Source organism: the organism of the source record quoted next, unplaced genomic scaffold (assembly GCF_019419815.1).
Source record: "Pyrus x bretschneideri cultivar Hongxiangsu unplaced genomic scaffold, Pyrus_bretschneideri_v1 Contig1, whole genome shotgun sequence".
NCBI classification, from domain to species: Eukaryota; Viridiplantae; Streptophyta; class Magnoliopsida; order Rosales; family Rosaceae; genus Pyrus; species Pyrus x bretschneideri.
This window is the reverse complement of record NW_025999390.1, coordinates 2267928-2293937: the sequence shown is the minus strand read 5'-3', so window position 1 is coordinate 2293937 and position 26010 is coordinate 2267928. Positions and strand designations below refer to the sequence as shown.

The 26010-nt window shown below is 38.4% G+C and overlaps 5 protein-coding genes across 6 annotated transcripts; 2 read left to right on the top strand and 3 right to left on the bottom strand.

Moving 5' to 3' along the window:
- The first annotated feature begins 808 nt into the window (after positions 1-808).
- Positions 809-4273, top strand: LOC103953646 (phospholipase D Z). The gene is made up of 7 exons (XM_048578752.1): positions 809-1128; positions 1410-1614; positions 2130-2331; positions 2428-2621; positions 2931-3084; positions 3179-3343; positions 3575-4273. Exons 1-7 carry the CDS (start codon positions 948-950, stop codon positions 4031-4033), a joined length of 1560 nt encoding a protein of 519 aa, XP_048434709.1. The 5' UTR covers positions 809-947; the 3' UTR covers positions 4034-4273.
- Positions 4274-4282: 9 nt separating this feature from the next.
- LOC103953637 (3-hydroxyisobutyryl-CoA hydrolase-like protein 2, mitochondrial) lies at positions 4283-8221 on the top strand. Its single transcript, XM_048590360.1, has 15 exons — positions 4283-4297; positions 4502-4576; positions 4662-4742; positions 4861-4929; positions 5070-5133; positions 5531-5610; positions 5809-5892; positions 6467-6578; positions 6690-6746; positions 6840-6966; positions 7091-7151; positions 7308-7406; positions 7481-7582; positions 7697-7738; positions 7836-8221. The coding sequence occupies exons 1-15, from the start codon at positions 4283-4285 to the stop codon at positions 7977-7979; spliced, it is 1212 nt and encodes a 403-aa protein (XP_048446317.1). The 3' UTR covers positions 7980-8221.
- An 81-nt stretch (positions 8222-8302) lies between these two features.
- LOC103953611 (DNA-directed RNA polymerases IV and V subunit 2-like) lies at positions 8303-14933 on the bottom strand. 2 transcript variants are annotated; one of them, XM_009365392.3, is made up of 8 exons: positions 14690-14933; positions 13947-14448; positions 13380-13592; positions 12251-13146; positions 11550-11841; positions 9904-10854; positions 9533-9804; positions 8303-9058 (listed from the first exon to the last, which is right to left on the bottom strand). In XM_009365392.3, exons 2-8 carry the CDS (start codon positions 14430-14432, stop codon positions 8557-8559), a joined length of 3612 nt encoding a protein of 1203 aa, XP_009363667.2. In that variant the 5' UTR covers positions 14433-14448; positions 14690-14933; the 3' UTR covers positions 8303-8556. The 2 variants fall into 2 exon arrangements, with proteins under 2 accessions (XP_009363667.2, XP_009363676.2); XM_009365401.3 differs by having other exon boundaries at positions 14694-14933.
- A 449-nt stretch (positions 14934-15382) lies between these two features.
- On the bottom strand, positions 15383-17522 carry LOC103953601 (chorismate mutase 2). Its single transcript, XM_009365366.3, has 5 exons — positions 17294-17522; positions 16898-16984; positions 16669-16812; positions 15868-15960; positions 15383-15731 (listed from the first exon to the last, which is right to left on the bottom strand). Exons 1-5 carry the CDS (start codon positions 17504-17506, stop codon positions 15477-15479), a joined length of 792 nt encoding a protein of 263 aa, XP_009363641.1. The 5' UTR covers positions 17507-17522; the 3' UTR covers positions 15383-15476.
- A 42-nt stretch (positions 17523-17564) lies between these two features.
- Positions 17565-21968, bottom strand: LOC103953591 (protein POLAR-like 1). Its single transcript, XM_048578760.1, is given in 6 exon segments — positions 17565-19602; positions 19779-19854; positions 20322-20677; positions 20766-20896; positions 20899-21234; positions 21322-21968. Coding segments are annotated over 6 exon segments (1521 nt in total). The 5' UTR covers positions 21749-21968; the 3' UTR covers positions 17565-19407.
- Positions 21969-26010: the final 4042 nt, after the last annotated feature.

Below are 26010 nucleotides of genomic sequence, written 5' to 3'. Positions count from 1 at the left end.
TAATATCGTTTGTTCAAAGAAAGGTAGATGTCTTGCTAGATGGTTGTTGAGCAAAATGAATTCCATGGAGTTTGATAGGATGTAATTGATGATTTCAAGTAAAATAGATGTGACATTTGTGAATGCTTAAAATACATTATAATCCAGATTTTCTTGAATTTCTCAACTTTTAAACTTTTTTAAACTTTTTTAAAATCCTAATTGAATACACTTGATTTCTAAGATAAACTTCTAATAGAATACACTTGGAATTTCACAGAATCACATAAAATACTGATTGAATACCCTAAATTTATTAATAGAATTAAAATTCTTCAAAATATCAACTGAATACTTTCGTTAAGTCAGTTAATTTCAAACACATGACATCCAAACTTTAAATTATCGAATTTGAAGCTATAGAATCACTTAAAATACAAATCTTTTACGCTGGATTGGTTACACAATTTTAACAATAAAGCTACAATTCACTTGTGATGCCAAATACATATACCCTTGGTCAGGTTGGTCAGCAAAGTTCGAATACAAGATACTATTTAAACAAACACTTTTAACCGCTAAAGCACAAATCCACTTTAGACCTACAAGTCCATTTTACCTACAAATCTCTTGACAATTAGCAACAAATCCCCTTAGACTTACAAGTTCATTTGATCAAACAGTTAAAATTATTATAATTTTTAAAAGATTTTTATTTTTAGCTGTTGGATTAAATTTCATAGGTCCAAATCACTTGATCCGATGACCTTAATAGAAGAGATTCGGGGAGAGATGAATGATCTTGTAATTTCGAACTTTGCTAGTATAGAAACTAACGTAAACGTTCGATAATCTTTCAAGTTCGAGTCTTTGACTTTCTTTTCTCTTCCCCATTGGATCACCTCGTAAACTCAAGGATTAGCCAATAATCCGTGAAACGATAGCCACAGATTAAACCGAATCAAAAGATGAAAGTCGATCGCAGTCACAGAAGAATCACCGCCGCCGCCGTGATTGCACTCGTCGTGTTACTCAGTCTCTCTCTGCTACCCGCCACTGAATCTTCATCCCAATGCAAAGCGTGGCTCGTCCAATCCATCCCCACCGACGTGCCGGCTCTCCGCCGCGTCCCCGGCGTCCTTTCCACCGGTAAACATTCATTTACCGCTCAAAATTCAAAACCCAGGAACATGGACGGACCCAGACACATTTTTTAGTGGGGCAACTTCGAACGATGAAATTAAATTAAAATTTGGATACAATTCTATTAACTTACTTTCCAACAACATGATATGATTTTGGCTGAAGATTTTTCATGGGAAAAAGAGTTTAGTGGCGTATATGCTGCTTCCGTCCATGCCCGGTAAGCAAAATCTTCACTTTTTCATTTATTCATATTTTAAAATGTTTTGTGATTGTAATTTGTGCAGCGGATGTGTTGGAATGGCTGGCGAAGAACTCGACGGAGAGACTGGACGTAATTGCTCAGTACTGGCAGCTAATCGCGCAGCCTGAAGATCCTCGTTCCGGGGATTTCGGGTACTCGAAAGAGGATTTGCAGAGGTTTGGAGCTCAGGAAGGTGCTTCTGTTTATGGCGCCATAGACGATGCTGCTAATCGCAATGTTTCCATCAGGTGTGTACACCTTTGCACTTGGCAAAATAAGCAGCTTATTTGAAAATGCTTCTATGGAAAGCATGTATGTTCATAAAAGCTTTTATTAGAAGCTGCTTGTAATTTTTAATAAAATCTAAGTGCTGGCCCTGCTGGAGAATCACTTCTAACTTTTTTCTGACAAACATGTTAGAAGAACTTTTGGAAAAGCACTGTTGACGTTGCATCTGAAATCGCTTAGTTGAAAGAACTGTGGCCCATAAACGTTTTCATTGGAAGTTTGATGAAGTTTTTAGTGTTTCTTGAAAAAGTACTTGTGAGTGCTTTCTAGAGAAGTACATAGCACTTCCAAGGGCGTGCTTTATAGCCCAGAATCACTTTTTATACCAAGAATTTTCAGATGTGCTTTTGCTTGGCTAAAAACGTTTTTAGGCATTCTAGAGATTTTCGTACCACAGTTTTAAAGATAGAATGTGCTTTACTTATTTAAAAGCGATTATATTGTTTGTGTTAATGATGAAGTTTTAGCCTTATAGGCTACTATCCCACTCAGGTGTGTATCCCGACTATACCACAGAGCCATCCAACCTTGCTTCAGGAAGGCCAAATGTAAAGAATGTGACTTTGTTGTTTAGTAAATGGTGGGGGTCCGGCGTAGTCCATGCCAAAGTCTGGATATCAGATCGCCGAGACGTGTATATTGGATCCGCCAACAATGACTGGAAATCTCTCACACAAGTAATTGTGAAACTTTGCTGCTTCTGCAGATTTATCCTGTTACTTTGTATAGGGTACTGTTTTGGCTTATAACGTCTTACTACTGAATGTTTGCAGGTGAAGGAACTTGGAATTTATCTCGTTGGTTGTCCGAAAATAGCAAGAAAGGTTGAGACCTACTTTGAAAACCTATGGACACTTGCATCTCTTGATCATACAACTCATACGACAACTGTATCAGATAAGCAGTGGCAGGTCGACAGACAAGTTCCTTGCTGGTCACACTTCTTGGATTCTAAATTGCGGTGTAGGTATGAAACGAACCTCATTTCTAGTTTACGTTGCTGGGTATACATATCGAGATCTTTGCATCAAGTGTCTGGATATTCATACCATGACCTGGTTCTGATTATTTATGCATCTAGGGCACTGTATGCATTGCGCTTCAAGTATGATAATCTGGAAGTTGATCAATTTGTTGTTTTCGTCATTTAAGAGCAATTATCAATTCCTGGTTAGCTCGTATAACAACAGTGTGCTAACAAATTATATGGTTACGCGGTTCCTACGGTCCCTTTCAGTTAACTTTAGTTAACACTTGTATAGTTATGTCACTGCAGTTCACCTCTTCCTCGAACGGTGGAGACTCACCATGTAGCTGGATACCCTATACTGAGCGATCCCTACATGTTCAAATTGCCACTGCAGACTCCTGGGTATAATGATTCAAGCTTGCAGCCTCAGTCCAGCTATCTCTCTTTTGCTCCTCCAGAGGTAACCAGACAATATCTACCATTTTCGTTTCTCAAATTTTCTATTTCGTCATCGTGTTTTCATTTTTTATCTTGACGAAAATTGTCATCTGCAGTTGACATTTGGTAGGTACCAGGCTGATGAACAGGCTTGGATAGAGACTATTCATTCTGTAGGAAGTGGAGGAACGGTTCGAATTAGTACCATGGACTGGCTTGGTCAGTCCCAGTATACGAACCCAACGGTTTACTGGTCATCCCTCTCCTCTGCAATATCTGAGGTACCTTCCACTGTCATTACTTCTGCTCTTGGACTCATGCTTCTCCGACTTCTTAAAACAAGGATAGCGATTTTCACTCTCATTTTCTCTTCTGCACTCTTCTCTTCCTTCTCGTTTTATTATTCAATCTTAAGACTAGAAAGAACGAGGGAGAAGTGCTGGAGAGAAAAGCGGAGCGTGACAATCACTTCTCAGAGAACACTTACAAAATGCTTAAATTGTAATTGATAGGTTGTCTTCTCAAAGAAAGCAACAGTGAAAATATTGGTAGCATACTGGGCACATTTTATCGACGGCACAGACCAGTACCTAAAATCTCTTCTCTACTCCAACTTCCTTTGCTCTTCGTCTACGTATAACCATTGCGCTGGGAAAGTTGAGATCAAGTACTATGTAGTCCCGGGTTTCAACTTGACCGGACCTGCCACTGCCAATGGTACCGACACCGGAAACATATACCCCGGTTACACCAGGGTCAACCATGGAAAGTATGCGGTCAGTGATGTTCGAGCTCACATAGGCACGAGCAATCTCATTTGGGATTACTTTTATACAACAGCTGGTGTCAGCTTTGGTACATACAACCCTGCCATTGTTTCTCAGCTTCAAGATGTTTTCGACGCGGACTGGGATTCCCCCTATGCCGTGCCAGTTGATGAGCTGGGAGAAGGTAGGGCTTGTCCAAGTTGATGAGCACTTCAATTTGTTACTATTCCATGAAGATAGAATGTACATGAACGAGCTGAAATGTACATTGCTTTCGACTTCTTTTTTATTCGATAAGACGAGATTCTAAACTACTAAAATTTACTTTGCTTTTGGATTTATATACAATTGGAAATTGTAATTCAGTTGCTTAGCAAGCTCGTGGTGAAATAAACTGGATGTTCTTTGTAATTTTATCTGAATAAAGTCATTCTTTAAGTCTTATTTACCGAAATGATAATTTTTTTAGTATGTTGTCGATATCTTATCGATTTTCTTCTCAGCGTGTCATTGATATTTAATTTTGATCCATTAATCAATTGATGTTTGGTTTATGATCATTTTACTCAATTTTTCTATTTTACGGTTTTGAGAGAAATTATTAGTCTCTCAGGAAGTGCGTGAGTCAGAGGAAGAAGCTCTCTCTCTCCTCACATAGCCTTTTCTGCTCAGCCAAGCTATGCCCAATACGACGACGTCCAAGACCTGCTCTCTCTCTCTCTCTCTCATCATTTCATTTCCACAGAAGTACAAATCTTTCTTCTTTTTATTAATTCAATTTGGGTTTTGTTGCAATGCATCCATTAATTTTTTTACGAATGTAAAAACTCAGGTTACGGTGGAGGGAAGAGCTAAATCGAGAGCAGCAATTCTCAACGGACCATCTGCACTCAACGCTCTCCACAATTCCATGGTTAGTGTCGTTTCTGTTTCTTAAATCTTGTTGCTTCCTAAGAGTTTTTGTTATGATGGTGTTGCTTATTTCGGATAAATTTTGAATCTTTTGATGTTTTTGCTCTTGGGTTTTATAGGCAGCTCGACTGAAGAGACTGTATGAATCATGGGAGGATAACCCGGATATTGGATTTGTCTTGATGAAGGTAGTATGTTGTTCCCTTGCGGGACACGGTTTTCTGGTTTAAGGCATCATGCTTTTTTTCATCTATCGGATTATTTAACTTCTTGCAATGTGTTGAGAATACTAATTTTGAAAGAATACTTGATGTTTTGCCTTTTGAAGGGTAGTGGGAGGGCCTTCTGCTCTGGCGCAGATGCTGTCAGCCTCTATCAACTAGTTAATGAGGGTAACTCAATCTTTTGTTTTGTTTACGTCTCTACACCTCGTGTAGTTCAGGGCATCAACTCAAGATTGATTGTTTTCTAGTTTCATTGACATAATGAGAACAAATTCTTCGATACTGTATTTTTAGTATACATAATGACGTATTTTAAAATTCGATCATAAACGTTCAACTGATTTGGGAATGCCATTTCTACTTTCTAGTACTGAACCTTTTCTTCACAGCTTATTTCTTGCTTGTCTTTTGGGCTGATTTAAGTTGCATCACTTTGATTAGACCCTTTTTTTGTGGTACTGTTCATGCACATTTTCACGCTGTTTGGAGCGTAGTCTTTCTGGTCTTAAGTGTTTGATACTTACATGGCATTGTTGGTTTTATCAAATGCATTAACTATGTGCAGGGGATGTTGATGAATGTAAGAAGTTTTTTGAGACATTGTATAAGTTTGTATGTATTCAAGGAACGTACCTGAAGCCGCATGTGAGTGTTGAGCTTTTCTAAACCAGTGTGCTTTGTACCATACTAGCAGTGAATCAGTGTCGTGTAATCGTATTACAGAATTTACGACCTGAGTTGCACACCAAAGTTAAACATATGTTATGCATAGAAATATCCTTTTCAGGTTCCTGTCAATACTTACATGTCACTTTTGATAATCACTTGATCATATTTGTGCAGGTAGCTATCATGGATGGTATCACCATGGGAGCTGGGGCTGGAATTGCAATCCCAGGAATGCTTCGGGTGGTGACTGATAAAACTGTATGTGCTGCTTCTTACTTTGCAAATCAGTTGTACTAGATGCTGGTGTTGTGGTTTTTGTTGAAGGCTGAATTATTTCATATATTCATCAAGAAGATTTTAGCGAAACCATGTATTGTGTGACACCTATTCTGTTTCTGATTGGATCACACCACTTTTTAGGTGTTGTGATTTGAAGTTTTGACATTAAACTTTGTTGAAGATATGAATATTGGGGGGGGGGGGGGGGGGGGCGGGCGGAGATGGTTAATTGGTTCACGTATACTTGAGAGTTTGAAATGCTGAATATCCTAAGTGCAAGTTTTACAATGCATACATAGTGCAACATTATTCTGTAAATAAGATGAACTATTGCTATATTAGGAAAAGTGACGTTTTTTTGCTATGAAATCATTTTCAAGTTTGGAGAAATCCTTACGCGTCAAAGACTCTCGTAGGTATGCTTTTTGTCATCTTGAGAGAAGCATCTTCCAGTATTCTGAAAAAGAAAACAACTCTTCCTTTTTCTTTTCTACCTGTCGTGTCTTAAATGAAGTCTCTGTCAATTCTTTTCAAGTGTGCTTGATTTTTGCAGATATTTTCCAATCCAGAGGCTCAGATAGGTTTCCATCCTGATGCAGGGGCTTCCTTTTATCCGTCTCGTCTACCTGGCTACCTAGGTATCATATACTTTTGTACATTTGAGATGTCCAGCCTTTATCACAATTTCAAGTTCTACATATATCTAAAAGATCATGTTTTCGATTACCGAAAAAAAAAAAAAGAATTATGTTTTCAGGTTTCATTTTTTTTTTTGCAGGAGAATGGTGTAGAGATGATCGCCTGTCGCCTTGCTACGCACTATACGTTAAATGCGGTTTGTTTAAACTGCACCTTATTCTTCTGTTTCTTTGTTTCAATATTTCATCGTTAATCTGCATCTGACAGTCACCAAAACTCTTCCTGCCCGAGACTTGCTATGGTTGAAGAACGCCTTGGAAATTTAGTTACGGATGAACCTTCTGTAATAGAAACAGCTCTTGCACAACAATATGGTGACCTTGTTTATCTAGACAGGAGGAGTATACTTTCTAAGTAATTTTCGTTCTTGGTACTGCAGCAATAGCACGAAGATTTATCAGTTCCAGAGAAACTACTTCTAGTACCATCGATCTATGCGTCTGACTTTATTTATCTTCATTTTCTTATGTCAACTCAGGCTTGACGTTATTGATAGATGTTTCAGCCATGACACGATTGAGGAAATTTTCGATGCGTTGGTAGGTATGAGATGTCGTTCTAATGAAAAAGGTTGATGATAATAATGCCATTATTCAGCCTATCAGTTTTCAAATACATTACCATGTTTTTATCGAATGCATTATACAATTTACTTTGGTAAATATTTTTGAAAAGAAAATAAATTAATTGAACAGGAAAAGGAAGCTGCTGACTCTTATGATGAATGGTGCAAAACAGTCCTCAAGAAAATAAAAGAAGCCTCCCCTTTGAGTTTGATAGTTTCTTTACAATCGGTGAGTTAGCAGTTTATGGAGTTGGACCTGTATTGATTTTACACTCTATGCCTGACTTTCATTCGTGCATCCAGATACGTGAGGGCAGATTTCAACCTCTTGATCAGTGTCAGGCTCGTGAATATCGTACATCTCTTGCTGCAATTTCCAACCGGGTCTCTAGTGATTTCTCTGAGGTATGTGATTCTCAAAGTTCAATGGAGTGAACCTCTTCTTTCGTTTTTTGGTTAACAATGGAGTGAACGTCTTTTAATCTGCTATTACATTGCCCCGTTTATATCTATCTGTAGGGCGTTCGAGCAAGATTGGTAGACAAGGACTTCGCACCCAAGGTACCTAGTTTACTTCCAGTCGGAGAAAATTACAACCTTTTTGAAATTTTTTTTCTCAAGCTGTGATCATTTAATTGATTTTCATCCAATTCTGCAGTGGAACCCAACTAGTTTCAAGGATGTGTCCAAAGACATGGTTGATTGCTATTTCTTGCCACTTCCCGAAGTTGAGCCGGAGCTGAAGCTGCCGACAGCTATGCGGGAGCCATTTATGCAAGGGACGGATTCACCCAAAAAATGATACGGAACTTATGCAAACGCTTGTTTCGTCGAGAGTAGTTGGATAAATTAAAGTCCCCTTCCATTGAGTGATTCTTCAAATAATCTTATTTGAAGAACATTTGAGGATTACTCCCGAATCGAAACCGATCATACTTGCAAAAAATTAAATAAATCTAAAACCATTAAGGCATCTAATTGTAATGATAAGAACAGACGAATACAATCATTCAAAGAAACTAAAATGACCACCATTTGATTTAACGGTGATATAATTTTCGATTTTTGTGATTTTTTCGTAAAAATGATTTTTGGGACTTAAAGCATAAGAATACAAATGTAAAGTGATCCAAACAAACAAGTGATCCATCAAATTTATGGGGGCGAAAGATTTGAACCTGAATGCAAGAGGGCGAGCACATTGTCCTTGTCAAGTGGACTAGCCCACATTTTCAGATTCTCTAAAGAGACCATTAGAATTTCAGATGTCCTAATAACAAGTTGTAGCAACAAATTATACAAACGCTGCCGATTGGTACTAATCAAAATATTCATCAGTCAGATTTAGGTTCCCCCATTCCACAACTACTCCTTCACTCTTAAGAAAACCGAGTCTCGAACTTCAAACTGATCCCCATGCTGAACAGCTCCTGGCACAGTAACTTCGCTCCATACGGGACGTTTGCCTTCACAAGATCATCTGCAGAATTGCAATTCCGGCAGTACGGACCCCTGATCTTACGTCCTCCTTCAACCGACCGTTGGATCACATTAGCTACGTGTTCGCATTTCTGGCAGATATACACCTGGGAGGAGTCACTGAGAGTGAATAGGCGCTCATGTAAGTTTGCCGAAGCTCCGTGTGCTATTAGGCAGTCACGTTCCATTTCTCCAAACTTGATCCCTCCAAATCGCTTCCGATCTGCCACTGGCTGACGGGTGAGAGGGTGGACTGGCCCAGTGTTCCGGAACTTTACTTTGTCTTCAGACATGTGAATCAGGCGCTGATAAAAGGTGGGGCCCATGAATATGAGGGAACGAACCATTTGACCGGTTCCACCACTGTACACTCTCTCTTTTCCGCATCTTGAAAATCCAGCCCTGACATAGATATTAAACGACACATGAACAACTCTAATCCATTCTACGGGGAAAATAGGAAAGACCATCTGCTTGTATGCGAGAACAATTCATAGACATGTGACCTACCAAGTACCAACTAATACATCTAAATTTAAAATGGAACCGATAACTGAAAAACGAAGGGTCAAAATGATTGTACTCAGAAACATTAAGGGAAAGCATGGCAGTGAAGTTATGCAGGGTACCCTGGCACATACTTAGAACAACCCAATGAAGAAAGATTTTAACATTCTTTTATATAGCAACAAACATTCAGTAAAAATTCAAACTAATTTAGCATGCCAAATGCCCAGAGAGAGAAATTTCAAAAGAAAATGCCAGGGCTGAGAGTCTGAGAAGTAAAATGATGTCAGGGTGGAATGTGAAATTAAAATGTACTGTTTTACAGTGCAGTGGAAGTATATAAGTCATGAAATAGAACGACACAGTTACCTATGCAGTTGTTTTGCGATGTCATCGACAGAGAGAGTAGAGAATGGGGTGGCACATCTCTTCTGACCACCAGAGGCGATTCCCTTCCCTAAAGCAGCTTCTAAGAGTTGACCAGGAGTTTGTCTTGACGGAAATGCATGGGGATTTATAACAATATCTGGAACTATCCCCTGTACTGTGAAAGGGAAGTTCTCTTGGGACTCCAGAAAACCTAGAACCCCCTTTTGCCCATGCATGCTCGAGAACTTGTCTCCAAGACACGGTGAGCGAACCTGTTCAAAAAGTTACAATATAATTAGTGAATGGAAATTCTTAAACTGGAATAAAAACAATAGGCATGCCTTAAAAAATTATTTCACTGTAAGATTTACCTGTCTCATAGAAACAACAGCAAAGTTTTTTCCGTCGTCATTAGAAGAAAGCACAACCTTCTGAACCATTCCCCTTTCGGTGTGCTTCAGTTTGATGCTATGATCAGCTCCTGATTCACTGCACCTCCCGATGATGATATCACCACTCTGCAAGTTTGCACCGACGTATGGAAAGCCGTCCTCATCGAGATTGTCAACCCGGCCAAACTTGCTCTGCATCTTGCCAAAATTGACACAATCATCAGGCTTCCGCCTTTTTTCCAGGGAGTCCTTGTTGTCAACCTCAGCCTTGTAACTTCTGATATGCTCAGATCGGAACATACCACGTTCCAATGATGCCCGGTTCATTACTATGCTGTCTTCTTGGTTGAATCCCAAGTGAACATTGACTGCCACAATCGCATTCTGACCATTGTGCAATTCGGGCTTTGGCAAAACTCTGTTTTGACCCAGTTGGTGTCCTGGTTTGCCAAGGCAGTCAGACGTCATTGTCTGAAAAAGTGGCCTCTGGGGGTAGTGCAGTTGGTGAGACAGCGTATCCACTCGAAGGTTAGGATTTGTGGTCGAAAACCCAATAGCCTGCGCCGAGTGCTTCTGGGCCTGGTAGAGGACCCTCCTTGCATGGTCATGATTCGCAAATGGGATAATGCTACAGCTTAAACCCAACAGGAATGACATGTCCAGCTCACAGTGTGTGTACTTTACAGCTGATTTTCCCTTTTCTTCCATGAACAGATAACTAATGCCCCATGCAGTACTACAGTCTTCCTCTTCTTCAGCTCCAATAAGCTCGATTATTCCCTTGTCAAGAAAATACTGGAATGGATACTTTCCCCCTTTAAATGCTTTTATCTTGTTCAAATTCTCAACTACCAAGAGAGGGCGTAGGATCCTTCCAGCATCAGAATATACTCGTACTTCTCCTTGCTTTTCATCTCTTTTGATTTCCACCTAAGACAAAATTGACCAGTGTTTGGTATCCATCATAAAAATGCACGCTAATTGCTTATTAGCAAAGGAAAATAACTGTATAAATAACAGGTGATATGAACTGATTCTAATAACTGAGATATGCATCAAAAGTACATGTTGCTTCCTAGTGAAAAAAAAAAAATGTATGAGGAGCAGTTAAACTAAATTTTTTCCAATAATGCAGACATACATCATCTATCTGCTTACTACTAATTAAAACTATCATAGAATTAGCAGGTAACTAAAACTTTGAGAATCACATAAAGGTTGATTACTTATCAGCAAAGAGTGAGCAAATTGAAATCCCTAATTAAAAGACAGAAGTATCAAACTGGAAGGAAATAACAACCAACTTAATAAAGCAAATGCAAATAGATCAGGAAAGCATTCAACAATGGCTAGCTTCTTGGGAATCAAATAAAACACAATTATGATGTATAAACATGTAATCAAGAGACCAACCAAAATAAGAAAAAGGTTATACTAAAACACGAAATACTGTGATCAACATTGCTTCTAAAGCTGTAGTACAAGATTATTGTCTGAAGGTCATGTTTACACATTGTAATTCAAATGTCTGCCTAAACTGAAGCAAAAATAAATTATGGCCATCATAACAAGACCAAAGCAATTTGAAATTTGAAACTCATCAATGGGATTGAACAAGAGAAAACCTGAGGTGGCAACTTTTTCCTACGTCGCATCCTCCTGAGTTCCGAGACAAATGAGAGGGAATCTTCACAAACTCCAACCCAGTCCCCATTCAGAAAAACTTTGAGCTTCCCTTGCAGTGAGGTAGAAGTATCATCCACCAATTTCTCCATTCCACAGAGAGACAATTCAGGTAGTAGAGATTCCAATATATTCGTACTTACTAATCCAGTGGTAGCCAAATTTTTTACAAGCCCACAATTCTCACCATCTGGGGTTGAGAGAAAGCAAACTTTACCCCAGTGAGAAGGATGCCTGCATCCACAAGGTTCTGTAAGCCACAATTTCAATTTGTCCAAATATCTTGCAAACAAAAAAGCAGTAAAGCCCCCAAGGATTTAATGCAGCAGATATTTTATAGAGCATGTAGTTAGTAAGAGAATGGCAAACAGCTTAAAGTAAATAATTTCATCCCAATGAAATCTAAACTCATTTACAACAAAAAAGAACTTAATGTGTTTTTGGTGTTGATGTATGGAATGGAATAACAAAGGTTCTAATAGTGTAAGGAAGAACTTTCAGCTGAAAAAAAAAAAAAAAAAGAAGAAATATCTATGAGCAGAGCATTTTTAAGCTAAAGCTATATTCTTTGAACCGCCTACTAGGATAAAGCTATTGCACGACAGCAGGAGACAAAAGTTGAGATAAGTTAAAAGTTACTCACGGGTATCTTGCATCTCCAACCTTCCCTGTATATTGAACCTGCTGCCTTGTCTTCCGCATATCAATCATTGTCTGCAGCGGATTCGCTCGCCCAACATTAGCCACTACACCAGACATCCTCTCCATTCTCTTGAAGGGATGACACCATGCTCCAGTTGAGAATGCTCTCGAGATGCCATTAGTAACTATGGAGGCATCTAGGTAGTGTTCAATTGGCCGCACAACCCGATCACCGTAAAGGTCTCTCTGCAAGGCCTTTGCCATGCGCCGCCTCGCATGTCCGATATGCGCCTTTAGCTCTCGTTCGAGAAGCTCACCTGCCAAGTCCAACCTCTTGTTCCTAAAGTCATCCCTATTGTCGCATTTCCTGCGACCAGCGGAGGCTTGTAACAGGGACTTCACCATATACCCAAGAAAGCGAGCCTTTTGCTTTAGGCCTCTGAGATTGGGAAAAAGATACAAGCTAATGCACTCTTCGATGCTTTCCCCAGGTGGAAATGCAGTTTTCTTTATCACATCATCCACATATTTGAGGGCATTCTTCCCCCTACGGAAGCCCCCATCCACTTTTTCAGTAGCTTTATCGGCATCGCGGATTGAGGCAAAAAGTATGTTCAAAATGCTGGCATCTTCACTACCATAATCAATCAGATCAATAACTTCTCTATCCGATGAAATGCCAAGCGCAAAAAACCATACCCACACAGGGATTTCTGTCGACATGAAGTAAACAGTAAGGACTTTCTCTACTCCTTCAATGTTTTCAAGTTTAGAAATTCCAACTAGCCTAATTATTAACCTATGCCTCTTCACCTCTGACCTATATGCTACTGTCAGACCCTGATTATTTGTGATGAGAAGTTTCTTCAGACAGCTCTGTTCTTGTGCAATAAATGTCTGCATTATACATTATACAAATGTCACTAAAACTCCGTATGAAAAGAAACATTACATTGCATAGCAGAGTTCCATTAAACAATTTTAAAGGCACCAAGTAACTTTGAACAAACAAAAATCCAGAAAGGTGAAAAAACTGTCATTTCTACACTTAGATCATCTGCAAACTTCATTTGCAACCAGAAATAATGAGTCATCTCCATGTCAGAAATTAAAGTAAGTTTTGGGCTCACCTTCTCTGCACCCTTGATTATAAAATAGCCTCCATGATCAAAATCACAGTCACCTTTCTCAACGTCCTTCATCCAGCATAAGTCAGACTTCACCATCACAGGGACACTACCAATTGTAATGTCTCTGGTATCTGTACTTAAAATTTCCTTGTCAAGAAATCGTTCTTTTCCAGTCTTAAACTTATCGCTGCTGACAAGTCGTTGATTATATACCTGACAGATTACAAATATTCCATATATTATGAGACATTATGAAATGGAGAGATAAAAGGAAATATTTTAAGATTATTATCCTCCAAATTGGTTGTCAACACAGAAACTACACAAAAAGGACACCCACCATATTCTATGATACAGCTGCATGATAAATCAAACTATGGTATCATGATTTGTAAGTGTAGTATGTCAAGTAAAATTCATGTTAAACACTTTAGCGAAGTAGAGCTCGAAATCATAACTAGATAAGTTGGACTATCTACAGCATGAAAAAAATGTCAAATGAGACAGCAGAACTGCACTAAAATTAATTTCATGCATCTACTTAACTTAATTATCAAATTCATTTACCTCGACGGTGATATTCACTTTCATCTTAGAGCAGTATGTCATGTTCTGAAGTCGAGCATGCCTAGGCAACATATTATACTCCTTATCATTGTCAGAACCACCCCAAAAACTTGGCCTGCCAAGGGTAACAGTCCCAAACTTCACTAAAGCATAGCGCCATTCGTTATCTCCCTTCTTCGACGGGTCATAGCCAGGCTCAACCACAATCTCACCAAAAGAACTGAAGACCCTTTGTATGCCATTTTTTATAAAGTCATTGTATGAGTTGATTTGATGACTAATGAGGCCATACTCAACGAAGAATGACGTTGCTGCCTCCTTACAGAAATTCATCAGAAGTCCTTCCCCCAGGTCGTTAAGGCTAGTCGAGTAATCGTGTTCATCATCATAGTCACTATCATCGATGTCCATGTCAACACCATTTGTAAAACTTTCTCCCTTGCTGCTCATACCGATATCTCCCTTGGCATTCGAAGACGCCCCCATTGGATTCAAAATCTGTCTGTTAAGCAAAGCATAAGATGATGAACAAGATAAATAATATCAAATTAGCAAAGCTTAAACCTACCTGACCAAACACATAAAAAAAAACACGTGAATTCCTCCAGAAATGCTCAAAAATAAAAAAATAAAACAGATAAATTCACAAATTTATCATCAAACAGCTCTGCTCTTAGAAGAAACTCATGGCCGGAAAAATAACAGAAAGAAAAATAATTATAAACAGAGAGATGAATACGTACTTACAGTGAGCTCGATCGGAGTGAAAAATGAACCCTAAACCCGCTGACAGTAGAAATGCTGGCTTCGAACTCTCCAAAATTAGGGTTTACAAGCAATGCATGTCAGATTTTTGGGGATTTTTTTTTCAATCTCTCACTCGCTGCGTTGAGAAGAAAGAGAGAGGAGAGTTTGGATTGTTGTAACGTACCAGTCAGCAGTAGTGACAACTGAGCTCTCAGCTCCTCCATTTTCGTGGTGTTAATTATTATTTTTCCGCTTACGAGTCACGACGACGACGTATTCTTTCTGGGTAAATGGTTTGGGCTTTCTTATAACGGGCCGTGGACAATGAGCAAGTTTGGAAAAAGTAGCAACCCTATTAATTAGGCTTGTTTTTGGGTAATGTCTTTTTCTGAAACAAAAATATTTTCATTCTGCACCCTAAAACTCATGATTCGCTCCACTTAATTTAGATCATATCAATTATGACAAGATACGGTTAAATTTTCCACATCATGTGGTTGGGCTCATTTTTTTTATTATATAAAATGAAACTCAATCATCAATGGCTTCATCTCGTGGTCTATAAAATATGATCCTAAAATTTAGTCTCTTTAGAACGTTTCAGTGGTAAAATACGAATTTGATTCCTTCTGTTGTAAAAAATTCCCGCTAGCTAAAATGGCAAATACACATCTCCAAACACACAAGGATACATTACGAACTTAGTATTATTATATAATCATGTCATCAAAGTCCGAGAATGATTGACAATGTACGACACACAAAATTCATCAAACTTTGAATCTAGTCTAGCCGACGAAGGAGATACTCAACTTGAACAAGCTTTGTGAGCGGCATTATCCATTCTTCGTAGAGGCGAGAAACTACCGATGGATCAACCTTGTATTTTTCACTTGCGTTGTGTTTGTCGGTTTTAGCGTTGGCATTGTCAACTAGGCTTACTTCTTGCCCAAACACCTTTGCCTTCTTCTCAACTCGTTTCTTCACCATCTCTTCCACATCCACAAATGTCAACAATTTCATCAAACTGTCCCTATCCTGAAAAATTCAAACCCTATTTTCATTTAATTTTCTGCTCTACAAAACACTTCCCGAAATGTAATCCACAAGCGGTCAATGTATAAAATACGCCAAGCTCAACTTCCACCTGTTAAATTACCATCAACCAACCAACCTGATCGTGAATCGCTGGTTCGTAGTCTTGAGGGGAACCCTTGAATTTAACCTCGGCTACATAGTATCCGTAATGAATCCGTCTAGAGATGGCCTACAGGTGAAACAACATTCAGTTCAATGAAAATACATCTATGATCAGTTCATCTGAATTGAGAATTTGAAGCAATGACTGCTTCTTTCTAGGTCATCGCTCCGCTCGTGCGCGGCACCCCTTGCTCGCGGAGCGGCATACCGAAAAAAGAAAGGTTTTGGAAGAAAAAAGAGTAGATTCCCTTTTGTGACTAAGAGCCCATCCTTGATTCTTAAACAAATCTTACAATATGTAACATGTGAGTTTGAAAAGTGCTTTTACAAAGCACTCATGAGTTCGGCAAAAAAAGTACGATTGTTTTTTTAGATAACAACGGAGAAGTACTTTTACCAAAGTACAAGTGCTTTTACAAAAAGGAAAAATGATCTTCTTCGGATTCACTTTTAAGGATCTTAGAGATTCATATATCCTAGTTATTTATCGTACAACGTGCAATTAATTTTCATCAGATACCATATTTAATTTTAAATAATAAAAAATCAGATGATTTCTGACCTGACGATACATGATAAATGATTAAGATATGAGGATCCTAATACCCATAAAATGGTTCCGGATGGGATCCAATTCGAGCTTATAAACATAAACGTAAGTGCTTCTGTACATGAGAATCACTTTACAAACTAAATATTAGTGGCACAAACACTTCACCAACCGCAATAGCATTATATTATTCCTACACAGAAAATAATAAAAAATCAGCTTTACCTGTAAGCAATCAAGATCACTAGAAGCAGTTGATGCATAGCTTCCATCGTCGCCCGGGGCAGCAAACAGAGGAAGCAATTCGTCGAAATAGAACTCCCAAATCTTTTCGTTTATGTTAATCGAACCTGCAGCAGGATGCAATACCTATACAAAATTTAACCAAATTATTTTCCCAAAAATTATAACATTCAAACGAAAGAATTAAAACTTTATGGGTAAATCCAATCACCGGTGGATTTGCCGGAAGGGGCAGCAACGAAGGGGGTAAACTTTCCGGGAAAAACGGATGTTCTTCTGGACTTTCATACCGACCAACCTGTTAATCAAGAGATAACGTTAGTGACAGACATAAATAATCATTGTCACCTCGGATTTTCCCAAAATGTACAGAACAAGAAACGGAGAAAACAAAACAATCCACGTGATTACGAAGAATCCGAGAGAGAAACTTGCGGGATGTCACGTCACAAAGTGATATTCAAGCCAATTACATACCATCATTATTTTAATCGCACGACAATGCACGATTGAAATTGAATTAAAAATACCGTCACCGTGATATCCCAGTTTATCGGAAATTAATCTCGAGACGGAGATTATCGAAATGCAAAATGAGTATAATTACCTTGGATTGGAGGGCTTCTGTCTCCTTGACAACGAATTGAAGGAGAGAACCAGGAAAAGATGGAAACTTTCCCTCGTCGTACGCCGGAGAATTCAAAGGGAAGTTTGCTCTCTGAATCAGCCGGGAAATTATGGTGTCTTCTTGTTTAATCAACGCCTCTCTCACTTTCTCAAGCGTCAAAATATCACTCTTGGAGTTCGATTCAGCGGCCATTTCAATGTGTATAAAATGTAGGGAAACTGTGGACAGCGCACTTTTTTTTCTCGGGTGATTTTCTCGGGAAACAAACAGAAAGTTAGAAAGAGCGGAAAGGAAAATTTGGAATCTTTGCTTAGTGGGAATGAGAGGGAAGAGGTGGTGATGGAGGGTTTTTTAAGCTGACGGAAAAACAGAGCGGGAGGGGGTGGGGGACCACTTGCGTACACGCGGTGACGTGATTGTTCAGCGTGGGAATCTAGCCATAACGTGTCGCGACGTGATTGCACGGCGCCTTTCTCGGTTAGTGGGGGCCAGCTGCAAGGGTCACACGCGGGTTCACCGAATTTTAACCGTCGACGTCAAGGCACGGTCCCTCTCTCTCAACCGTTGGATATGTAGACTGTAGAGTCAACAAGAAGTCGGATATTCAATCATAACAAAATAAAAAAAAATTATTATCTCTACCAATTAATAAAACATTCATTGTCAACCAAAATTACCAGTTTAATCTTTTAATTAAAACAGAGCATGAATAAGAAATATGAGGCATCAATGTAATTTAACACAACTAAATTTTGTTTTTTTTAAAGCCTCACCTACATATAATCCTAACATATCTCTAATTTAAAAAAATAAAATAAAATAAAAAAACTTCGTAGTCCCACATTCTCTATCACTCTCTTCCTCTCTCCTTCTACTTCAAAAACAAAAATAATAAATTTTCTCACATACTTTATGTGTACCCATATGCTAGTCATAATCTAAATTGACCCATATTATCATGATGATGATCTTTAAAAATGAAAACCAATTAACGTAGTCTTTGAATATGAGTGTCGCAAATCAATGTAGTATTTTCGTTAAAATTCTGTCAAAATATCTGTTAATATGCTGATGTGGCATATATGTGTACCTACTAGTCTATTAAATGTTGCACACATGTGGCAACATTTAATAGACTTGTAAGTCCATATATGTGTCATATCAGCATAATAACATATAGTTTAACGGAATTTGAAAAGACCTCATTGATTTGAGAGACTCGTATTTAGATACTACATTGATTGATTTTCATTTTCAAGAATCATCATGATGGTATGGGTCAACTTCAGAGATTACTTGTAATAAAAACTAAAAAATAAAATAAAAATGTAGAACACAATGATCGGAACAGTGACGAGAGATTTTTAGTGTAATCGAAAATGCATAAGAGATTTTAATAAAGTGTTTTAGAGACTACTTGTGATAAAAACTAAAAAAATAAAATAAAAACATAGAACACAATGATTGGAACAGTGACGAGAGATTTTTCAGTGTAATCAAATATGGAGAAGAGATTTTAATAAAGTGTTTCAAAATAAAAATTGGACACCACAAAATAAAACAAAGTTAAGATATTGTAAAGTAAACGATAAAACTTGAAGAATTAGTTGAATAGTGGGTTGGAGTTAGAAAATTTCATGTACATAATTTTATCATTGCATGAGACATTAAAATAACGATATGACGGTGTCATAGAAATTATATATCGGGGGAAGCTTCTAAGCGAAATCATCCAATTATTGTACCACCATAAACCTTAATATTATAGACCCAAATTATATTACATGTGTTGTTTGTATGCTAAGTCACATTTTAAATCCATTTACTTCCCAACTGCTAAAGATGCTGTAGTTTGAAACTGAAATCTCAGATTTGAAACTAAGACTATGTCTATGTCACAGCATATGTAACATCAACTGGTCTCTAATTTTTTTTAAATTTTATTTTCAAATGACCTTTCAGTGCGTCTTATAAGATGTGAGCGGTCTGTTACCCAACTGTACAATCCACCGACTACTCATAAGAAATGTTATTCCCAATTAGATCATTCAAATATTATATTATGTTCTTAAAGAATTTATAGCCCAAACAGTTTAAAGCGTATGTACCTGGACCGAAGTTTTGTGCTTGATACCACCGTACCTAACACCTTCTGACAAAAAAAAAAATTGTGTCCAAAGCCCAAACAACATTATGCGGGCTCCTTCACATCCAATTGCATTACTTGCAGCAGCAGCGTTTAGAGAAGAGGTGTGAACTGAAATTTTAGATCTTTGGCCCAATGTCCCCTGCAAACCCATCTCAAATCAGAATCACACAAGAAGCACAAAATTGATTGCCTGTGTTCGAAGAAAGCGCCTCAAGAAAACACGTCAATTGCTTGTGTTCAAAGAAAACGCCTCGAGAAAACACATCAATTGCTTGTGTTCGAAGAAAACTACTCTAAACAGCCTCTTGGTTTCACCTGGCTGAGCAAATTTTCATCCGTGGGAAGCCTCAAATCGTGCTTTGGTGTTACTGCTGTCGGTATGAAGACTCCCCTGTAATAGTAATCACAAACCAGTTTATTCAACCTCACCCTTGGCTACTGGTGGTTCTGGTATCCTTACTCTTTCTGGATGCTATGCTATTAATTGGGTTTATGGCTTCAAAGCAGAAATACCATCGCATTATGCGATAATTACCCTGTAAAAGATACGCATAAAATAAAAGTGACATACATTCACGAAGCCCGTCTCTAGCTGAATCACAACTTTTTTCGGGTGACATAAGAGGAAAAAGTTCAACGTAACTACGCAATAATCAAACGAGGGACCACCGAGAGCTGCTCATTCTATCGTGATGAATAATCGAACACAAGTCAGGAGTTTTGCAAGTTCAGGAGTTTTGATTGAGAGAACAAGGATGCACATAACATGTAAAAGCAGAACCAAAACATATGTAACACTTCTAACAAAGCCAATTGGTAACAGAATTCAAAAGCCACTGTACAGTTTGGTTTTCTCACCTAAACAAGTGAAATGTACTCTCCGAACTGCGCTGGGAAGCACCCGACGATGAAGGATCTAGATGGTGGTGCGATGTTAGTGCTGCAGACGCATTTTGTCTCCACCACGAAACCTCCATTTCCTTCTCGTGAAGCTTGTCCTTCATGTACTCTAATGCAACTTCGAGTTCCTTTATCCGTTCTTCCTGACTTGCTTCCAGCAGTTCGTGCAGCCTTCTCTCGAGTTCGAGTGCAGGTACTCTGAAGTCACAGGGCATTTCGTTATAATCTGCTGGTGCTGCTTCATGAGTGTCGATTTCTTCTCCAAAATCTGAGATACCGTCATCGCCTGTTCCATGAGCTGTGTCTTGAACAGCCTGTCATTTTCACATTCAAGCATTCGTTTCATAAGATTAATCAATCAAAACAACAGTTGAATTCAATCAATGATAAATCACTCCGTACCTTTAATCTTTGCTGCTGCGGGTAGTTAGAATTGGATGAATGATTTTCCGAATCCAATTCTAAGCGGAGCTGCAATTGTTCCAACTCCGCTTCAAGCTCTGCCTCGAGTTCATCCATTCCCTCCACGCATTATCCCTTTCTACTTCCCCTTCTCCATTTCTAACATATTCCGAGCACACTTCCCGACCCATGCCAGATCGAAGTGAAAACCGGCTCTCAGAGCTCGAACTCGAAGCCTGTTGGAGATCGGTTGTGGAAGAAGCAAAATTCATCTCATTCGACTCCACCGGCCTGGAAGCGAAACGCGAATTCTTGCTCTGCAATTCCTCTTTTGCATTTTGAAGCAACTGCTCCATCTCCGCCCGCAACTCCGCCGTCTTTGCAAGCTCATTTTTACTGGCGACAATCAGATACACCAAACCGCACGCAACTCCCAAATTGACTGAGCTCGTATCTTTCACAATCTGTCCTGGATTTTACAAAATTCAATAATTAGTACTAAAATCTTCAAAAACTCGACAATTATATCAAGAAATTCAAATTCTGGTTTGCTTACTTGGTTCTGTTTCCTCGCCACCGCCGTTCAATCCATTCGTCGAACAGGTGGCGTGCGTTGACTCGTCTCCAGTCTCCCTCTCCGTCGTTGCAACCTCTTTCGGTCTCTTCTGGCTCCGTGTGGCGTCGCATCGCCTCCGTTTGCCTCGCTTCAGAGTCGACAAAAATCGGGAAATGATACGGCGCGGGGAGGACCACTGTAAGGCCATGAATCTGTCGTCGTCGTCGTCGTCCTCGGGGAGGTGGAGTGGGTGTCCAACCATATTGAAGTCTCCGGAGCAATCGTAGCCGTCGGTTTCGGATTGCAATTCATCATCAACGAGAATGTCGGCGATGCGGATGTGGCGGGTCTTGGAATAACGGAAAGGGGGGAGAATGTTTAGGGTTTTAAAGAAGGGATAGTGGTCGTCCTTCCTCTTCTTCCTCATCTGAATTAAATGAGACGAACCAGTGACAGTGTGTAGAGAGAGAAAGTGAGGGGAGAGAGAGAGAGAGAGAGAGAGATAGATTCAAATTGTGTTGAAAAATGGAGGGAAGCTCATCAATGGGGTCAGGAGGCTGCACACGTCCCTAGGGTTTATAAGATTTCTAATTCTGATGTGTGCATTTTTTAAAATTATTTGGAATTATTTTGATTAAAGAATATGAAATGATGCTTGCCGCGTTTGACAACAATTCCACAAGTACAAAATTCACGTCATGACAATTCCTGGTCATTAGCTAATTAATTTATTATAAATCCAACAAACAAACAAAAACTATTTCTAAATGAATAAAATTAATAGAAAACTAAATAGTAAATTACACAAAACTACTTCAACTATTTAGTTAACCACAGTTTCATATCCTGTATTAAAAAAATTTCAATGTCATACCTTATCTACGAATTTTTTGCAATGTTATACATTTTGTCAGTTTGTCTATCAAATCCAAATCATCTGTTACATGCTGATGTGGTTTTAAAAAATTAATTAAATATTAAAACTTAAAAAAATAAAATCATTTATTTTTATTTTTTTTGCATGGGGGACCACCCTAATAAAAAACCAACCTCACCCACCTTCTTCCCCCACTTCTCTCCCTCGCCGTGCCCAGAACCATCCCTCCCCTCGCTCTCCCCTTTCATCCCGTAATCTCTCTCCCTTTCACGCTGCAACAGCAGCATCGTCGGTCCCGACCTTCACCTTGGATCCCTTCCACCTAATCTCCACCGTCCACTTCTCCTCTTTTTCTTTGTCTTGTGAACCGGCCCCGCCTGCACCCTCCTTTACCATATCCCAACCCTCCAGCCTGACCTCATCGTTAGAGGTGGCCATGGTCGCTACCTCATCATCTTCACCACCATTCTTTTGAATCAGTCCCTACCCACCGATGGGTTATTGGGTTTGGGTTGGGGGAAGATGAGAGCGGGGAGGAAAGGTGAGGGGGATAAGGGGTGGGTCCCCATGCAAAAAAAAAAAAAAAAAATTTATTTTTTTAGTTTTTAATATTAATTTTTTTAAGTCACATCAGCATTTAACGGAAAAATTGACAGACAAACTGATGGGAGTTATGACATTGCAACAAATTCGTAGATAAGGTATGACATTGAGATTTGTTAAAGACGGGATATGAAACTATGTTTGACCCAATAGTTGAGGTTGTTTTGTGTAATTTACCCAAAACTAAACCATATGAATTGATACAACCATTCCATCCACATAGTTGGTTGGAGAAAAAAGTTAAACACTACTCCAATTTAATCGATACATACACATATATATTGGATGGTACTTCCACACAATCTTTGTTAATTTCTGTCATTTGATTTTTTTTAATTCATTTGATCTTACGACCATAAATGAAGAAGCAATACCCTATATATATCACCATGGACTCACGTTACATGCTTGATTTAGAAGCAATTTTCTTCAATAAAGCGTTTTTTCTTATAAGCAACTTATTAGAAGTACGTCAAAATTTTTATTAAAAATTCAAGTACCATTTAAAAAAAAAAATATTATTATTGAGAGGAAGCGAAAGTTTCAAACTTGAAACGTATGGGTAGAAACTCAACACCATATATTCTAAGATATTCAAGTACCATGAACCCACATTCATAAAGCATTGCACGAATAATTTTGAACACCGCTACTTTATCGTCTCCGTTTCATATTAAAGTCTTGAAAAATACAAATAATTGGTTCGCTTGTTAGGTTTCGAGCTATTGCTTTGTCGCCCCAAGTTTTGTGCAACATGTTCGTCGTGATAACGACATACGGCCAACCAAATAATGAAAATCTATTAGAGTGCTTCTCAATTATTTGATTAGTTGTCTTAATTTTAATTATCTTATATCCATGTACAAATTTACGAATTCTGGACGGATGGTCGGAATTGTGGACATCCAAATTATTGAAAATCCGTAATTATGTTCCGTTTAAAAAAAATATAATCCGTGCTTTTTTTGTTGGTCAATGAAAATTAGTTGGAAAAATGTTTATGTTTGACCAATCTGGTATGCTTCCTCTCATTCTTCAGGTTAAATTTTGGTGGTATTACAGTTCCTCTTAACTAAATAATTTCCATGGCGTCACTCAGTTTTGTTTTACCGTGATTGAATTTAACAGTAACAAGTTACTGACGTTGAAAAATATTACAAAATCCAACTTCTTTAAACAGTAAGTAAAAAAATGAAGCAAAAAAACAAGTTGTATCATCACATTTGTCCAGGCAGTGTGGAACGACATAGACTTTTTGGTTGATCCCAGACCCTAAAATGATAGATTGGCGTAGTGAAACTACTAGTTGACTTCCTTTTTTTAATGCCTCATGAACTATGCAACTAATCAATATGAACATTAAGCTAATGTAAATACTTTGTTTTCAAATTGTATGAATATTTATATTTTATACTTTAGTTTTTGTTAACTGCAGATTTGGAATGTATGATCTCTATCGTTAGGCATTCATATTGGGAGAATGCTAGCAACTTTCTAACTTAAACCTTCTCGGCTCTATTAATTATCTTGCAATGTTGCTTGATGACTAGAATTGTCCATTTTTTATGTACCCTTTTCACTTTGCAAAAAATCAACCAAAGCAAAAATCGTTTAATTGTTCAATTGACATTGTCAAAACTTCAGTGTTTAAGTGAGAAACATGGTTCGTCTATTTATTAGATAACAATTAGATGACCAAATGATTTAGAATTTAGTTCATTTAGATGAAAAGTAATCTATAAAGTAGACGGTTTTGATCATCAAACAACATTACAGGATGAGAATGAGAGTCCATAAGATAGAACGAAATATCTCAAATGATAAGATTGCTACATTACTTTACATTTGTGCGACTTGAACTAAAAAAGTAAACCAATCCAAATTGATAATACTCATCTATAGTGCCATATAAATTATATCTACATTATAAGTACTTTGTTTACCAACGAATATAAGATACTCATCCATTAGCAAAATAAAATAAAGGCATAATATATTGGTTTGTTAAGCTCAATGACGTCATTCGAAAGTTTGAGGCATAGCGCATTCTTACGTTGAAAATAATAAATTAATAATATACAAAGTCTAACTATTATATTGATCATAATCAAATAATTACGACATATCGATTAAATATTAAAAAAATTAAGTAACTAGATTTATAATTTCCTTATTTCAAGAAATTTTCCTTGTATATTTAACGATTTAAGTTAGAAACATTGCAATTTAGATAGTGGGGTTTGCATTACAAAGTATTGCATCACGAATCATAGTATTATGGACAAACCAACCGAAGAACACGAATTCGACCTCTAGCACCACCATCGTTGTAAGCCGTCGTGATTTTGAACGTTGTTGTAATCTCAATTTCACGTGGCTTTTTTTTTTTTTTTTGGTCGACAATAAATAATAGTGTGGTATTTTATTAATCAATACAAACAAATACAAGAGTGTCATTGGGTATAATGCTTTAGTGACTAATAATTTGATTTGGAGTGAATTTGCGCAAACAGACAAATAAGAGTAAACCCCTAGTAAACTACCACAAGCATGAACACACAATCGCCAAGCGCACAAGTGTCACTAGTACAGATCTGTCACAACAAACGATAGCCGCAACAAAGCAATACCGGCAGCCACAATGGTCATCGCTGAATAACGAGGCCACATAAAGTCATCGCAGTAGAGTAAAACCACATCAAGTCACCGTTGACAGATGAGACTACATAACGCATCGCACAAAGGTGAAGACCAATCTAGCCAAAACAATAGCGCCACCACGGTGCACATAAGGCGAGTGAAAACAACTACACTACTCCGAGAAGGGATCCGCTGGTCCACTCATCACCGGGGGACGAGGCACACATGCTAAGACTACCTACAAATTTGCCGGAGTGAGGTACTGGCATCCACACATCGAGCACCAAAAGGGCTAGTCGCAACAGGCTCCGAGCCGCACAAGCCTAGCCACCAGATCAAGTCGAGTCGGCAGAACAAGCCAAGCCGCCAAATCTAAGTGCACACTTCAGTGTAGCCACCAGAACCAGACGAGGAAGGTGATACCACCCCGTAAAAGAGTTGACGAAGGTGGATCCAACCCACCTGCAGCCCGAATCCACCCCACATCAAGAAAAGCCAATGCCAAACCAAAAAAAAAAAAAAAATATTGAAAGGGGCATGGCCTAGATCCAAGGCATAAATTCGAGGAA

Coding starts and splice junctions, on each gene's coding strand:
- LOC103953637 (XM_048590360.1), top strand. Junction 5,134..5,530: donor CTATCAACTAGTTAATGAGG/GTAACTCAATCT, acceptor AACTATGTGCAG/GGGATGTTGATGAATGTAAG. Junction 5,893..6,466: donor GGGTGGTGACTGATAAAACT/GTATGTGCTGCT, acceptor TGATTTTTGCAG/ATATTTTCCAATCCAGAGGC.
- LOC103953611 (XM_009365392.3), bottom strand. CDS start 14,432: ATGGGGGCGTCTTCGAATGCCAAGGGAGATATCGGTATGAGCAGCAAG. Junction 13,147..13,379: donor TAATCAAGGGTGCAGAGAAG/GTGAGCCCAAAA, acceptor TGTATAATGCAG/ACATTTATTGCACAAGAACA. Junction 11,842..12,250: donor GTTGGAGATGCAAGATACCC/GTGAGTAACTTT, acceptor TTGTGGATGCAG/GCATCCTTCTCACTGGGGTA.
- LOC103953601 (XM_009365366.3), bottom strand. CDS start 17,506: ATGGCCGCTGAATCGAACTCCAAGAGTGATATTTTGACGCTTGAGAAA. Junction 16,985..17,293: donor CAGAAGCCCTCCAATCCAAG/GTAATTATACTC, acceptor CTTGATTAACAG/GTTGGTCGGTATGAAAGTCC. Junction 15,961..16,668: donor GTGATCTTGATTGCTTACAG/GTAAAGCTGATT, acceptor TTTCACCTGTAG/GCCATCTCTAGACGGATTCA.
- LOC103953646 (XM_048578752.1), top strand. CDS start 948: ATGAAAGTCGATCGCAGTCACAGAAGAATCACCGCCGCCGCCGTGATT. Junction 2,332..2,427: donor ACTGGAAATCTCTCACACAA/GTAATTGTGAAA, acceptor GAATGTTTGCAG/GTGAAGGAACTTGGAATTTA. Junction 2,622..2,930: donor GATTCTAAATTGCGGTGTAG/GTATGAAACGAA, acceptor ATGTCACTGCAG/TTCACCTCTTCCTCGAACGG.